Source organism: Equus caballus, chromosome 31, assembly GCF_041296265.1.
Source record: "Equus caballus isolate H_3958 breed thoroughbred chromosome 31, TB-T2T, whole genome shotgun sequence".
Classification (NCBI taxonomy): Eukaryota; Metazoa; Chordata; class Mammalia; order Perissodactyla; family Equidae; genus Equus; species Equus caballus.
In genome coordinates, this window is record NC_091714.1 from 12,402,041 (window position 1) to 12,419,689 (window position 17,649).

Here is a 17,649-nt window from a genome sequence, read left to right on the forward strand (position 1 = left end):
GAGAGCAAAAGATTTCCAACAAGAAAAGCTAAGAAAAGCTTAATCTTTGGCCTCAGGGTTTAGGGAAGGAGTGAAGGTGATGTGGCTCAGGGAGTCAAGGAGTCGAAAGAAAGATTTCTTGGACTCTCAAGGTCTGACAGTAGTGCTCCTTTATTCAGAGAATAGCATGGGGACAGGACCCATGGGCAGTGAAGAGCTGCAATGTGTTGAAGGTTAAGGCTAAATTTATAAGGTATGGGTACATGACTTATTTTTACTAGACAAAGAAAAGATGATGTAAAAAGTCATTAAATGGTTTCAGTGCAGATGGGGTCTGGTTATTGTGTGGTCGTATAACTTTAGATATGAATCTGATCATATAGATCGGCATGTAGGCCAGGATGCCCTGGGCTTCTCTCCCCGGGGCAGCCCTAATCCACGCCATAAAATCCATTGGGTCATATAGATTGGCATGTAGGCCAGGACACCTTGGGCTTCTCTACCTTGGGCAGCCCTCATCCACATCAAATGGACCAGCTGCACATTGCGTTTACCCCGGGGGCTCAGCCTCAGATGCCTTAGAAGAGTTGGCCAAGCCCGATGGTAAGTGGTCTTGGGGCTCTCCCCCTGCCACTCCTGAAACCCACTGGCTCCATTTCGCCTCTTGCCTTGACTCTTGTTGACACTGGGCTTAGCATCCAGTTCTGGCTCTACAGCTTCTCCAAACGTGGTGCTTTGAACCCATCCTGGCTTCTGGAGCCTCAGAATTTGGTTCCACCGTGCTGCCTACTCAATGCCCAGTCCTGGCTCCTACATCCCCAGCCTCCTCAGGGCCCTGAAAGTCACGAGGTTTCACTGCATACCCACCGGGTACTTGTCCAGAGACAGAGACTAGATCATTTTATCTGCAGTTTCCCTAAAAGGATTATGGGTAGAAAACTAACAAAATGTTACAAGCTCATATGTTACAGCCACAACCAGATTTTTTTGATGCTATTTTGTCCTTTTGGGGAAAAAAAAATCTCTTCATCTAATAAATGTTTCACATTCAGTTTTCAATGATCATGGAATGAATGTTCCTACTTTATACGCTTTTGACACAGACACATGTGTCTCAGTTTTAAGTTCTCATAGACAGGACCACTCTTTATTGTGATTTTCCCTTATTGACATCTCACATTGTGTTTGTTTATTTTTGTTACACATAAAATTCTCAGCCCAGTGGGGAAGGACTTTCAAACCGAACCATTTAATTATGTCTCTTCCCTCAGAAAAGTGTGAGCCAGGAACACAACATCAAGAGATGGAGAGCAGAATGGAGTTTGCGCAAACTCTGCCCCCAAAATTATGTTGCATGGTGTTGAGAAGTGAGTCTGCCCGATTTTGCAGGGAGTGAGGAATAGAAAACAGTTTGAAAGTGGGAAAACAACCTGTCACTTTTTTTGTTGCCCTTTGAGGAATGTGTTCATCCCTTTTCAGAAGCCATAATCAAAGTTTAGAACATAAATGTACTTAAAGCCCAATTGAATTTTTCAGCACATTAGCTATGTAAAATCTCTCATCCTAATGGATGACTTTAGCTCTTCCAGAATAACGGTCCCCAACCCAAGGTTTGGATGTCACTGACTCAAGCCTCTATGGCATACTTCCTAGCCCAAAAATTTAAAAATAGTGTACCTGCAATAGCCTTAGATTCTAGAATACTACAACTTGTTATATAACTTCAACTATCAATGTAACTACTATTAGACGCATGTAGGCAAGGATCAATTATTATTTTATCCCTGGAATGCCAAGTCCCTGGGAAAAGACAAGCCACCAGTTAAAAGCTTAGCACCACCCTTCCAAAAGACTTTTAAAATGACCTCCTTAAAATAATTTTGTTTTCTGCTGTGTAAAAGAAGATTTATGTTTAATGAAGCTTTTAATGAAGAAATCTCAGAAAGAGAATGCCAATAAAATCTAATTTTTAAACAAGAAAATCTAATATTGAGAAGTATTTCAATATCCTGGCCTTTGTCCAGATATAAATGAAACACACAATCCAATTACGGTTCCACACAAAGGACAAAGTCACATTAATTTTCCTCGAGATGGTTATTAAAGAGATAAACAGTATGTTTTCCCCTGATTATGTCAAAGGTATGTTTGTTCCTAAGCTGACTTCACTACTCTTACAAGACAGGTCTGTCCTGTTATTAGCGTGTATCTTTTGGCAGAGATGGGTCAGAAAGAATTGGTGGATTTGTTAGTGGCTTCAGAAAAGATTCTTTGTTCTTGAGGGTCTTTGAAGTAGATTCTCAGCCATTTCTATTCATCAGCAAGAAGCCATGGATTCGTAGAGCTTACTCTTTTAAAAACATTTACCTGTTCTCTCAGAGCTGGAGTTTGTTCTTGTTCTAAGAAGGAGTTAAATCAAAAGAATAAAAGGAAGAGGGGCAAAAATATTTTTTCATAGAACATGAGAAACAGCACCAAAAATAACGCTTGAAGGGGAACAGATCAAAGAGAACAGTGCAAGGTATAAAGGAACCAGAAAATTGCAAAAATAACAGTAATAGAGAAACAAATTGATGGACATCAAAATGAATACGAATAAGGAAAGGGGAAGAAAAAATTTAAAAGAGATCAAAGACTGAAAGTAGAAAATGGGAAAGTGCATTTCATTGTTTAATTTGCAATTAATTTTCATAATTATATCAGCTGTATTACAAAAATACCAATATGGTTTTAAAAGAAGATCAACAAATAGTAAGTGGATGTACAAAAAGTCTTCGCTATGCCCAAACTCACACGCATGTGACAGTTGCTGTAGATTGCATAAGTTAGACAAAAAGAGAAAAAACTCAAACACAAAAACAATGAAAGTCGTTCTCCCAATTAAAACAGAGTAGGTTAATTAAATATATTCATTGAAAGCCATGTCTTACTAATCTACAGAAATGTGCATCTTATACAAAAATGGAAGCTGTGTTTCATTTTTTGTAAACATTTTCAATATGTTCCCAAGCTTAAGACAAATATTCAGAAAATCAGGGAACTGTTTCCAAAAAGGTAGACAGAATGAAAATAAATGTATCTTTGTCACATGCAGCTCCTTTTTTATAAACACATATTGTGCATATACCCAATCCTCTGGGTTTGTGGATCAGCTGTTTTTAATTAATTGAATAAAATTCTTTTCCATAGGACTTCAATCTTTGATCTTACACTTCACATAATATTTATAGTTTGCCACTTTTGACTTATGTACTAATAACTTCACCATGCCTCAGAGGCATAAAACTTTATGTAATTAATTACCATAAAAACTTTGAAGATTTGGCCATTTTTTTCATAACTTCTGGAGAAGTGTTTCTTTTATCTTGAAGGGAAAAAGAAAGAATAAGAGAGTGCTACCATTTGTTAGAACAGTTCAACCCAACACAATGAAGAAAGATGCCGACTTACTGTACAATTGAGAGTGGCTGATCCATATTGCACGAATGTATTTTAGACCACCCATTGTTTTCAGAAATGTAAAAATACCTTTATACTAAATTGAGTAAATGCATCCATCTGGAACCACATTTGCTTGTGTGCACACCCTCCACTTCTCATTTGTACATGCATATGTGCAAAATGTTTTTAAATGATATTTTTAAGAAATTAGCATTCTGATTATAGCATACAGGGCCCTCGATCTAACAGGATATCCTAAACATTCATTATATGACTAAAGTGATCAGAATACTCAAAGAAATAGATTTAAATGGAAATCCCACACATGATGAATTATAGCTTCATGAGAAAAATAAAGCACCATAAACTTATGCCTTGGATAGTGTTGGCATATTTAAATTGTACCTTTCCACCAGAGGACATCCAGCTCTCCAGTTATAATGAAGTGAAGATTCAATGAAAATTACTGGCGTTACTCCGTTTGTGGTAGATGAGATTAAGGAGGTGGGTGAGCACAAGGTGAATTTATCATTACTTTGCAAAGTTTCTTTGGTGATATTATCTACCAAATCATTAGATATGGCAAAAATATTGGGATATTTCTAGATCAAGGTGTATATATCATGGGGGACTGGAATTGGCCACCCCAAGATACGTCTTTTTGACATGAGGATTATTTGGGGCTAGTTACTTTTAAAAAACAGAAGACAGGAAAGAAACTCTGAAAAGTAGAATTTTCTTACCCTTTGTTAAGAGATATTTACATCTGTAAAGGAAATCTCCATCCGCAAATGTGTCTCCCTCTCTGTACCGGAAGAAAGGGGGATGACCTTATCTCTAGAAACTCTTAATCAATTCGGAAGGCAAGGACTTAAATCTGCATAATAATCTTACTCTTGTTTACTGTACTTGTCTGATAACCTCCTGTACCTGACTCCTCCCACCTGCAACATCCTCCTTTGTCTTTAGCTGAAGATATTTGAGATGGTGGCTTCAGCCATTTTGGCAAGTTGCTCAGTTTGCCTGAGCCTCTCCCATGTATACATGTTATAAAGCTTTGTTTAATTTTCTCCTGTTATTCTGTCTCATGTGAATTTAGTTCATTCTCCAGCCAGAAGGACCCCGAGTGGGTAGAGGAAATGTCTTCCTCCCCTACAATATGTTGGTGTTTTATCAGAGATGGGGAGGGGACAAGATTGGCAGAAAAATGGCTCTTCCCTTCCCAGGGATCCAACACTATAAGTCAACTACCTTCATTTCTAACCCCTATTTGACCATGATGTCCTCAAGGGCAGCAACTTTATCTATGCTCCTCAGAACTGAGCACAGTGGCCAGCATCAGCAAGTGAAGGGACAGGGAGAAGGATGAGGAAGCTAGGACGAGAGTCGTCACTCTTGCCAAAGAAGATGGAGTTGGCGGGAAGAAGCAGCACCACAGCAGTGAGCATCTGTAGCCTCTAACGAACAGCTGAATCATTAGGATGCAGAGAAAAGTAACAAAGGAGCCTGCTGCAAATCAACTGGGACCTGGGGTACAAAAAACTGGCCAACACAATTATCATGTGCGCTTATGAAAAAGAAGGTGTTGTACAAAATATAATGATGCAATGAATCATTTGGAGGCATTTCTAATGAAAAACATTCACTGGGAAAGATTAACCAGAAGTGGTGTCCATTGTCTGGTACTGAGTTTGTAGCTCCCGTTGTCTTCTTTCTAAGCCTCCATAAATCCACAGGAAGCTTCTGTTTATCGATTTTATTTGCAGAATTCACTCAGGGTATAAAGTAATTTGATTTTTTTTAAATGGGGTTTAGGGTCTGCCCCTACAGGGTTATAACTTACCAAGCATAAAAGCCAACACGTAAAAACAAAAATACAATTTAAGGAGAGAAAGGCTCAAGGCAGCAGAACCTGGGAATCCAGCAAGATGGTAGGATTCCTCCCAGGCGCACCCACTCTCCCATATATCTGCTGGACGGAAATCTCCTGGTGGATAACATTTTGGATGTCTTTCATGCATGGCATTGCTGAAATATTTTCAAAAATGCATCAACCCCACCGAGAAGAGCATAAGAGTTATCTAGCAAATAAAAGGGGGATGAGAGGATTTTCTTTATTGTTTATCAGAGCTAAAAATAATACCATTAATGTTAACCCTCTTTGCAGCTTGTGTAAAATGTGTCCTTTTCTCATCAAAGTCAGCAGCTCAGACTGATCGATGCGGCTAATGTCGGTGCTGATCCGACTCCTCCTGTGTGTGCAAGCTCTGCAGCTTGCAGGCTGTAAACTGAAGAATAATGCCTTGTGTTTTTATATGTCTTTTACAGAGAATCTTTTCTTTTTAATTCTAAACGATGGTGGGTAATTAAACTTTATAGAAGAATTTTTTTCTTTACCAACCCTGTTAGGGTTCTGTTGCATTTGTCCATTGCCCCATAAAAAAAAAAAAAGACTGCCATGTCTGTGCCTTAACCACTTTATGGGGATCCTCGGCTCCATGATTCACAGTATGTGTTTGTGACGAGAAATCTCCACACTTGAAACCACAAATGCTAAGAAGGGTAAGCAAGGCGAGCGAAAGAATGCCATGTGTGCGGACAGTAATGCACAGAAAGCTAGTGAAGGACCAGCCTTTTCGCCTTAGTGCAAGGTAGATAATGAACGGTCTTTGTGAAACTTTTTGGCGATTGCACAACCATGACAGTTACATGAATACAGAAAAGTGTGTCCTTAACCGTGCAGTGTAATTGCTACAACTTCAAAAGAGGCGGGGTAGCTGTGAGCCGCTGGGGACACCAGTGGTACACCTGGCAGCCAGCAATCAGAATCCTTTGAAAGAGAATCTTCAAGGCAGAGCATCAAAGAGCATCCTCGGGTTCTGCACACAGTCACTGTGGCTCTAAGAAAAAGGGGAATCTTAGCCTGCTGGGAATGGGCCAGTGGGCAATCTCTTTGGTGACACCTACACTGATGGGAAAATATTACCATCCATAACAGCATCTTTGAACCTAGATGCAAGGGTATCTCTGGGCATCAGATACTAAGCCACCCTGTGACTCCTCACCGGCAAGGATTTTGACTGACCCATCTATCATTCAAAATGTTTCAGTCCAGAACTCAAAAAAGCCTAGTGTTAGACTGCTGATCTAGGAAGGCTGAAATCATCACTGGGTTATCAGCTCACATCACATCTTCTCTTCAACTTTGTGGAGCAGGTAGACATGGGGGTCATAACATAAGTTAATTGTTACTGAGAGCTCCCCACGTGCCAAGCACAGGGTGGAAGGCTGCTATTGCAATGTCTTGTCTAATCCTCTCAGAGGTTCCAGGAGCTAGGTACTATAATTCTCCCGATTTTATAGACAAGGAAATAGGGGCTTTGAGGAGATAATTACAAGCCCAAAGTTGCCCAGGAACAAAGTGGTGAAACCAACGGTACACTTAACCATTGCCTTATTTTCCACAAACACCTTAAAATTGCTTTATTCAGTCATAAACTCATATTTTTCACTGGGAAATATTTTCTGAAAAAGTGCTTTCTCAAATTTAGCCATGGGAATTATGTCTTTTAAAAATAGTACTTATACATTTTAAACATATTGTCATTTACAAATGAATCCACTTGATAAGTTCCTTTGAAGCTGGAGTTTGAAACGTAATTGAACTATCAATTTCTACCATGGATATTATGGTCCTGGAACACATCATTAAATGTGGATATGATGCACGGCAGACAATCGTGTTAATATATCAGCTAAGAAGAGCTAGGCTAGAGGAGGCCCTCCCCTACAAAAACCAGGGGTCAAGAAGTAGAGGTGGTATGGTGGGCTGGTCCTGGGGTCTGAGAAATTTCTCGAAGACGGTGTTTCTTAAAGTGTGGCTCCCAGGACCATGTGCCTTCACATTACCTGGAGGCCTTGCTAAAAATGCATGCCTTGAATCTGAGCCTGGGAATCTATGCCTTAACAATATACCTGGATAATTTTATGCCCAGCAAAGTATGAGAACTTTGGATCTAGATTAACGTAACTAATCAAGTTTGTGCCAGGGATGGGAAAAATGCTACAAGGAAGAGTACAGTGCAAGACAAGGGAAAACATGCTCTCTGTAAGTATAAAGACTAGCCCATCCCAACTTCCAGAGACAGCCCAAATCCTTGCACTGATGCATCGTTTATGTATATATGCAATGTCTGTTTCCTTTCCAATTCTTCTTTTCAGCCTTCTTTGAACACTAAAATAATTCCAACAGGAGAAATAAACTAAGTTGCTATTACTTTATAATAAATTTTATTATCTGTAAAAAGGAAGGATTGAACAGGATATTAGTAATAGCGAATACTTTCAAAACCTTCCTGAATGTATTATCTCATTTTGCTTTCAATAAAACATACAATGTAGTCATTAGTGTCTTCGTTTTACACCTGTGGAGATTGAGGTCCAAAGTCTTGCTCAAGACCACGCATATGCTAATCAGCAGAACCGTTTATTCACTCATTCAACACACGTGTATTGATTGTCTGCTGTATGCCAGGCACTATTCCGGGTGGTGGAATTACAGAAAATGATAAGTGAAACAGACCACCTCCCTGCTCTCAAGGGTTTACATTCTAGTCTCCAATCTAAAAGGACTCTAATCAAAGTCACCTGACCCAAAATCCAGGCACCATCACCTCCGTATTGAAACTGCCTCCCCCGTGGCCCCTGCTAGCCTCAATCTTGTTGGCTCCACCTAGCGGTATGATCAGCACATCAAAGGACTCTGGGAACCTGTGGGAGAGGCTGGTGCTGCTCAAAGTAGGAAAAGAGAATCAAGAAAAAAGGAAATGGGTGGAGAAAAGTTAACAAATAAAGTCACAACCACCTCCTTTTTACTAACTGTATAATTCTGCCCTGGCTTCTGGCTCACCTTGCCCCTGGGTAACATGGTTTTTCCTTTTCTTCCCCCTCCTGCAGCAGCAACATTGGCGTCTTCTTCTGTGGACCCAAAACCCTCTCAAAGACACTTCAAGGGATGTGCCGTTTATATTCATCAGCTGACCCCCGGGGGGTCCATTTTTATTACAACAAGGAAAGCTTCTAGACTTTGGAAGTAAAATCCATGTTCTGTAAGTGGCTACAATGATATAGGTCAAGAGTTGGGAAACTTTTTCTCTAAAGGACCGAATGGCAATTATTTTAGGCTCTGTCAGCCAAATGGTCTTAGTGGCAGCTACTCAACTCTGACATTGTAATACCCCAAAGTAACCACAAAAAATATGTCAATGAGGGGCCAGCCTGGTGGCGCATAGTGGTTAAGTGTGCACACTTCACTTCAGCAGCCTGGGGTTCACCATGCTGTGCTGGTGTCTCACATACAAATTAGAGGAAGATTGGCAACAGATGTTAGCTCAGGGCCAATCTTCCTCACCAAAAACAAGTCAATGAACAGGCATGGCTGTGTTCCAATAAAACTTTATTTATGGGCACAAATCAAATTTCATATGATTTTCTTGTGTTAGGAAATCTTCTTCTTCTGATTTGTTTTCAATGACTTAAAATTATAGAAGTTGTTCTTAGTTCATGGGCTATCCAAAAACAGATAGGAGGCCAGTGGGTAATTCGCTGACCCCTGGTATAGGTCATCTTTCCCAAACTTGTTTTCATGCTTAACAGTACATCCACCGTAGAGACTGGTCTGGCTGCTTGGCTCATAGTCTGCTTTAGAAGTCATTTCAAATTTTTATCACCGTGATGGTGAGACATCTTTCTTATATTCAAACCTGATCTTTTCTTCTTAAACTTCAGCTGCTTTGTGCTTTTTTCATCCTCTATAGACCTAACAAATCACCGGTGGGGGTTATCGCTCTCAAAAGTCCTTTATATACTTGAAAATGATAGTAAAAGCACCCCTTACCTATCTCTTTTCTAGTCCAAACAATACTGAATGGCTAACCTTTCAGCCTTGAAGAGATATTCAAGCTTTTCAATCATTCTTGTTGCTCTTCTCCAAATTCATTTCCATTTTTCACATCCTTTTAAAATATGTTGACTAAAATGAAACATAATGTTCATATCGAAGCATGACTAGTATTGAGCAGACGAGTGATTTTTTGGATCTGTATGCCATATGCTTTTCAATACAACTAAATTCTGTTTGCCTCTCTTTCTTTCATTTTTCCTTCCTTCCTCCCACATTTCTTTCTCACTATCTTTTAACAAACAGTTTTTATTACTACCACATTTTGATCTATGATCATTTTGACACTTATACCCCAACTCACCTTCTGCCTTATAAACATACTGGGATTTTTTTTCTTAATTTTATACTCCCATTGAGCCCTTTTTCCCATGACTTGCAACTGTTTTATCCCAAAAGCATTCCCAAAGTATTCTTCATATCTTATGGCTTTCTCTACTTGTTTTGATTAATATTTTGGAATTTTGCTTTCTAATATTAAGATTGTTCTGAAGTTTAGCACTAGATACTAATACTAGTATTTGGCTTAGTAGTATCTACAGATTTAATTGGTGATATCTCTGTCTTTTGTTTAGGTTTTTGATCAAGTTACTGAATCCAAGGGACTCCGCCATCAATTCTTGCAACCATCTGTTAATATGAGCACCATTGGGAACGGGTTCACGACAACTAGCCATTGAGAACAGCATACCACCCCATACTTTCTTAGCTTATAAATAACATGCCACTTACAATAGAACAAAAATACTTATTGAAATTAAAATAGATTATGTTTTACGAATGCTTCTTATCTTTGTAGACTGCCATTCTGCCTTAAGTGAGAATTAAATTGGTCTGACATGATCTGTTTTTGTTTTTTTAAAGATTTTTTTATTTTTCTCCTTTTTCTCCCCAAAGCCCCCCAGTACATAGTTGTATATTTCGTTGTGGGTCCTTCTAGTTGTGGCATGTGGGACGCTGCCTCAGCATGGTCTGATGAGCAGTGCCATGTCCGCGCCCAGGATTCGAACCAACGAAACACTGGGCCGCCTGCAGCGGAGCACGCGAACTTAACCACTCGGCCACGGGGCCAGCCCCTGACATGATCTGTTTTTATAAAGTCAGGTAGCCACTTAAGCTCTTTCAGGTATTTCTAAATTATAAATTGATTATTTCTTTCACTTTATCCTCAGATGTTGATGCTGAATCTACAATTTCTAGGATATATTTCTAAATACTCTAGGAAAAATTGGGTATGTTCTGTGACGTCTCAAAAATTGTTTCTACTAACACTGCATTGAGATTTCTCGGTATCTTTAAGTATTGCTTGATGCATACTCTACTAATTTTAATACACTCAGTCTTTCTGTGTATTTATTTCCCCATTTAAGTTTGATTCAGCTTTCACAAATAGAACTTTCTGCAGTCAAATGTATATATCCTATCTTCACATTAGCAGGAAAATTAAATATATTAAAAGATTTTCTCTTGGTCATATTCAATTGCTTTTCTTTCCTGTCTATTTGAAAACAAAGTCCACTCTTTAGTTAACTAATTTTGTTTAATAAATTAGTGCATACTTGTTCTTAAAAACATGTCAATCTCTAAACATTTCTCTCAATTGTGTTGTAAACATAAAACTGTTCTAAAAGAATTGTCTTTAAAAAACAGATTTTGCTGCATTTCAAAAAGATTTCGGCAGTTTTCAGCCCCTTTTTAGTTTTGACCTTTATGCTACTTCCCTACATACTATGTAGAATCTGGCCTATCCAGTAAATCAGTAAAATTTCAGTAAAATGAGTAAATATTTTTTTTCCTTTTTCTCCCCAAAACCCCCCGGTACATAGTTGTATATTCTTCGTTGTGGGTCCTTCTAGTTGTGGCATGTGGGACGCTGCCTCAGTGTGGTTTGATGAGCAGTGCCATGTCTGTGCCCAGGATTCAAACCAACTAAACACTGAGCCACCTGCAGCGGAGCGCGCAAACTTAACCACTCGGCCACAGGGCAAGCCCCAAAATGAGTAAATTTTTTTAATGCAGAAATAATCAACTAGAAAATGCAGATTTTTTTAAAGAAAGGAAATAGTCTATTCAAAATAGAAACAAAAAAGTAGCACATGTCTAAATTTAACAAGGATCATGCAAGACGATTTGATAAATGAACAAACATTTATAGAAACATTTTTAAATGGGTAGAAGTGGCATGTTCCTAAATAGGAATATTAAACATACTAAAGATATCAATTTGTTCCAAATTAATTAACAGGTTAAGTGAAATTCCAGTCAAATTTTAAATTCTTTTTAAAAACTTTTGGTGTGGTCAATAATCTAAACTTCCTCTAGGAGAATATATGAGAAAGAGAGAAGCAAAAAAATGTGAAAAAGAAAGCAAAGGAAACAAGGAAAAGAAAAGAAAGAAGAGAGGAGAGGAAAGAAAGAAGAGGACAAGAATAGAAAGGAAGACAAGGAAGAGAAACGAAAAGGAAATTCAGTATCCAGAGACATCATTGTCAAAGAGAAGACCGTGACTGAAGTAACCAGAAAGAAAAAGTTACATTATCTACAAATGAACAACAACAAATCCGACAGCTACCTTCTCAAAAGCATCAGTAGAGATCAGATAATAATGAAATAATATCTTCCAAGTGCTGAAGGAATGTAATTATCAACTGAGAAATTTGCACTCAGTGAAATTATTATTCAAAAGTGAAGACAAAATATAGATATTTTCAAACAAAAGAAAACCCTGTAATTTATCTCCCTCACTGAAACAACTACAAAAGGATATATTTAAGGAAGGAGGAAATTCAATTATTGGGATACAAGAAGCAGCGATGGGCAAAGACATTGAAAAATATTTTGTCAAAATCTCTAAGCATTAACTATAAAAGAATGAATGATTATTTCAGAAGGAATGTTTTTAAAAAGTGAAACTGAAATATTGGGCAACAATAGTATAGAAGATGGGAGGATGATGTTGAATTAAGGCATTCCAAGGTCCACATATTGTTCAGAAGGATAAAAGAAATATTAAATGTAGCCTTTGTTAAGTTCTATAACTAACTTGAAAGGGATAACTGAAAATGGATTCCTTACTCACCACCATTCCTTTCAGCCTAACTTTTTATTCTTGAGTTTTATTGAACCTAAATTACTAATTTGTTGGATTGTCAAGCAATATATTTTTTTTTGAGGAAGACTAGCCCTGAGCTAACATCTGCTGGCAATCCTCCTTTTTTTTTTTTTTTTTTTTTTTGCTGAGGAAGAGTGGCCCTGAGGTAACACCCATGCCCATCTTCCTCTACTTTATGTGTGGGACACCTGCCACAGGATGGCTTGCCAAGCAGTGCGTAGGTCCAAACGCAGGATCCAAACCAGAGAACCCCAGGCTGCCGAAGCAGAACATGTGAACTTAACCGCTGCGCCACCATGCTGCCCCCCTCAAGCAATAGTTTTAAGAAGAAGTTATGAGCATAATATTCCCTGATTGAATTCGCATTTGAGAATGACAGTTTGTCGCTTTTTCATTCAGCTCATAGCTGGCTGGATATAGTGTTCTTGGACCATATTTTCTTCTCCTCAGAACTCTGTAGCTATTCTTCCAGTGTTTTCTGTCATTGAATATGGCTGTTGTGAAGTACAAGACCAAGTTCATTCTTTTCCCTTTGTAAATAAATTACCTTTTTTTCCTGCCTGGATACTAAATAGTTCTTCTTTATCTTTGAAGTTCATCACTTTTTGGTATTGAATATTTCATATAGATTTTTCTCTGTATTATAGTGTGTTTTTTGAACATTTTTTTCTTCATTTCAGGAAAATTTTCTTGTATTAGGTCTTTGAAAACACTTCTGTTCTCTTTGCCTCCCTGTTTCAGAGACATCAATTATCCTTACAGCAGATCATTTTTTTTTGTTTCCATTCTGCTAGTTTTTCTAATTACTTTACTCTCTTTGCCTCTTTAATTTACTTGTGGCTTCTCCTATTTTATTAGTGGTCTGCATCTCCTTCTGAAATCCTTAGAGCCGGATATGTTTTGGAATTCATAATTAGTTCATATTTTAGAAAATAACGAATGTATATTCCATATGTTGAATAATATTCCCAGTAGAGTCTGGGGCAGCACCCAGTATTCAAAAGCTTTAATGTTTTTTTAATGAAAAGTATAAATATGAGTACTCAAATTAAGTGGGATAAGCAAAGATTATAAATAACCTCACATCTGTTCAGGACAGATTATGCTGCCAAATGGGTTAGCAAAAAAAATGCTCTAAGTTTTCTTAGTTTTTTGGATTTTGGAATTTCAGCTTAGGGAGAGGTTACAGACTTTGAATTCAGCCTCCAGTAATGTCTATTTTATATCTTACTGTTTTCAATTTTTTAATTAGTTTTGTAAAGACTCTGCTTGGAGCCCTGACTTGTTACCCTAGATCTGAAATACCCGCTTTGATCTCATTCAGTTATTTTATGATTTTTATCTTCTTTCTCTACCTTATAGTTAATGTTCTCATTAAATTCTCAATTACATGAAGCAATATTGAGGAATTATCTGAGTTATAATTTCTGCTGGATTGGGTTATTTTTCTTATTCCGTGTGGTTGTTTTCCCTTTTTTCCTGCAGTGCCTCTGTACAGTTGCTATGCTCCTTGTATATTTTTCACCTTGCTCATGTTAGCTGACTCTGCCCAGATATTTTACTGGTTCTTCCATATTGTGAATAATTTCTTGGGTTTGTTTTTTTTTCTGTGCTGTCTCCAAGACCATGCTCTCTCTCTCTCTCTCTCTCTCTTTTTTTACTATAATAGCTTTACTGACATAGAATTCACATACTATAAAATTAACCTGTGGAAAATATACCATTCAAAAGTTTTTGTATATTTACAGAGTTGTGCAACATTACCACAATCAATTTTAGAGCATTTTTATCATTATAAGAAGAAAACCCATACTAATTAACAGTCACTCCCTATTTTCCCCCAACCTGCCCCCAGCCACAGGCAACCATTAATGTACTTTCTGTCTCCATAGATTTGCCTATTCTGAACATTGCGTTTAAATGGAGTCATACAATATGTGGTCTTTTGTGACTGGCTTTTTTCACTTAGCACAAGATTCATCCATACTGTAACATTTATCAGTACTTCATTTGCTTATTTTTGCCAAACAATATTCCATTGTATACAACATTAAGTTGTTTCCACTTTGGGGGGCCATTATGAATAATGCTGCTATGAACATTTATGTACAAGTTTCTGTGTGGATCATGTTTTCTCTTCTAAAGACTCATCTTAGCCTGGTTATTTCATGTTTTATCCACTTTTCTGCAGTCTGAGAGAAAAGCAGCCGGGATAGAGCGGTATGTAAGAGAGGAGGGAAGCTGAGTGTGGGTGGTGTGCAGACTGTGTTACATTTCCCGGCTCCATTTTACCTTCTGAGATTGTGTTGACTGTCCTGTGTCTTGGTTCACTCTAACTAATGGCACTGAGGGAGGATGCAACGCATTTCCACGAGGAGATCCTCCCAGGCTTTGGACCCTCACCCCTAAATAAGTGTGAAGCTTGGATCCTTCTCTTCCAACAAGGAAAGTCACCTTTATTGATTTCTTCCCCTATTCATTCGTAACTTCCCAGCTGAAGAGGAAATAGATAAGAATTCTCTTTCTCTCTTCACTTCTTTCCAAAAGAAAGAGTATTAGTGAAATTTCTTAGGACGTTTTAAACTCATGAATGGGGCTTCGGAGAAGTAGCGTGAGGTAGGAGCCAAGTCATACTGCTGGTCTCCATTGTGCTCCAGAAGCCTCTGCTCCCTTTTTTTTTTTTTTTTTTTAAGATTGGCACCTGGGCTAACAACTGTTGCCAATCTTTTTTTTTTTTCTGCTTTATCTACCCAAACCACCCTTGTACACAGTTGTATATCTTAGTTGCACGTCCTTCTAGTTGTGTCTGCTCCTTTTCTTGTGCCCAAGTTTTTTAAATGTTTTAGATTAGATTTGTCCTTTATCTTGTCTGTTGGTGAATATGTGTGTGTTCTTCACAATATCAATCAACTCTCCGTAGTGGAATGTCCACAACATTCTCTCCTTCACACACTCCAATGGGAACGTTATCTCCACAACTGCAACTATTTCCAAGGTACACCATAACCTCCAGGATGTGAAATTGAACTCCTTTTTATTGGCAGCAGCAGCTGAAACAGTTGACCATTTCTCCCTTCCTGAAGCACTTCCTTCTCTTGACTTTGGAGATGCAACAATCTCTTCATTTTCTTCTCAGACTCCTCTGTCCGACTTGAAAATGTTGGAGTGTCCTGGCACTAGGTCATAGTCCTTCTCTTTTTCTCTCTACTCTCTCCCTTCCAGTAATATCGTACATTCCCATGGCTTCAAACACCATCTGCTTGCTCATGGATCCCAAATTTAAAATAGACTTCTCTGAATTCCAGTCTGATAGATCCAACTGCCTCCTCCTCCATTGGAAACATAATAGGCATCTCAAATTTTACACATCGAAACCAAACTCTTTATTTTTCTCCTCATAATCCTGCTCTTCCTCCAATTTTTCTTATTTCAGTTAATGGCACCACCACCTATCAAAATGTCTAGGCTAAAAACACAAAGATCTCTGAGTCACCTTTAATTTGTCTCTCACCCTCACCATGCCCTCCAACCTCTATCCAAAACCACTGTTTCATCATCTTATTTGTTCCACCTTTTTCTATAAACATTTTAGGAAAGTATAATTGTGCTTTTGTGACCTCCAGTACGTACAATAGACATTTCCAAGTTAACGCAATTGCTTATGTATGTATATTGCAACTTCAGGCAATCTGTCCACACTTATAGGAAAAGCTAGTCCACACTCCTGGCATAAATAAAGCCCCGCTCACCATGTTAAACCACATTTTCCTTCCCTAAGAGGTGGATGGCATCCTAGCTGTGCATGGTTTTTGTCTACATAGATTGCCTCATTACCAAATAATCTAAAGTATCTTCCTAGACATCTACCAGCCATTGTCATACTGGATTTTTTTTAAAGGTAGGAATTTTGGGGGGTGGCGGCAGTGAGGAAGATTGGCCTTTTTCCTTTTCTCCCCAAAGCCCAAGTATATAGTTGTATATCCTAGTCGTAAATCATTCTGGTTCTTCTATGTGGGATGGCTCCACAGCCATGGCTTGATGAGCAGTGCAAAAGTCCATACCCAGGATCCAAACTGACGAATCCCAGCCCACCAAAGCAGAGCATGCAAACTTAACCACTCAGCCATGGGCCTGATCCTCTGTACTGGATTTTTTGCTCTTCTCCTTTCTTTTTTTCTTTTCTTCAATTCTTAAATTGTTGTCCTTATCAATTTTCATAGGAATATATGCAGCCTTGTAAGTTACTTTCTCTCAGTTCTTCCCCTCAGGCTGAACAAAAGAAAAGCTGCTTTAAGAATTCTTTATCAATTCCAAGCACCTTCAAATTATTATAGAAATTCCTGATTGATCTTAAAGACAACAGCTCAATAATGATCCACTCTCAGTTTACTAATTCAGTTAAGTAAACCCCTAACTAAGGAAAGGACCATCACCATTACTTTTTTTTTTTTTTTTTTTGAGGAAGATTAGCCCTGAGCTAACATCTGCTGCCAATCGTCCTCTTTTTGCTGAGGAAGACTGGCCCTGAGCTAACATCCGTGCCCATCTTCCTCTACTTTATATGTGGGACATCCGCCACAGCATGGCTTGCCAAGTGGTGCCATGTCCACACCTGGGATTTGAACCAGCGAACCCCTGGCTTCCAAAGCAGAACCTGTGTACTTAATGGCTGTGCCACCAGGCCGGCCCCACCATTACATTTTTTATATGACAATGTTGAGCCATACCCTCCAAATCTCCAGCCAACTTACCTCAAAATTCAAGTTAATGTTTTTTCAAATGTTTGGCAGTATAAGAACAGTGCCAAAAAATATAAGGTGCCAATAAGTAATTCTTTAAAAAAATGAAAGCTTTACAAAGAAAATTATAAAACTCTATCGGCCATATCTGCCCCATGCTAAAATGAACAGAGGTTCTACTCCTTCACTGTCCACCCCTCACCCTGAGACTGTGGGATGGAGAGCTGTCCTGTATTCCTGCTCAGAACTAAGCAAATATCTAGAACAGGTGGGGGCACAGAAAAGAGGTGTTTACAGAGAGAAGAGAACTGAAGAAAAAGATTCTTAAACCTTTGTATGAAGTCCTGGGCAAATTTCCAAAAGGCCGGTGTGTGAAACCAAGCAGAATCAACACAGCAAATGATTAGAGAATTGAACTC

The 17,649-nt window shown here is 38.5% G+C and overlaps 1 protein-coding gene across 1 annotated transcript in view; it reads left to right on the top strand.

The window, feature by feature from the left end:
* The window catches only part of NOX3 (NADPH oxidase 3), a 57,373-nt gene extending 48,870 nt beyond the window's left edge, over positions 1 to 8,503 (top strand). The window contains exon 13 of the mRNA XM_001493342.3: positions 8,377 to 8,503. Coding sequence (XP_001493392.3) covers positions 8,377 to 8,503 — 127 coding nt within the window. The remainder of the gene's footprint in view (positions 1 to 8,376) is intronic.
* Positions 8,504 to 17,649: the final 9,146 nt, after the last annotated feature.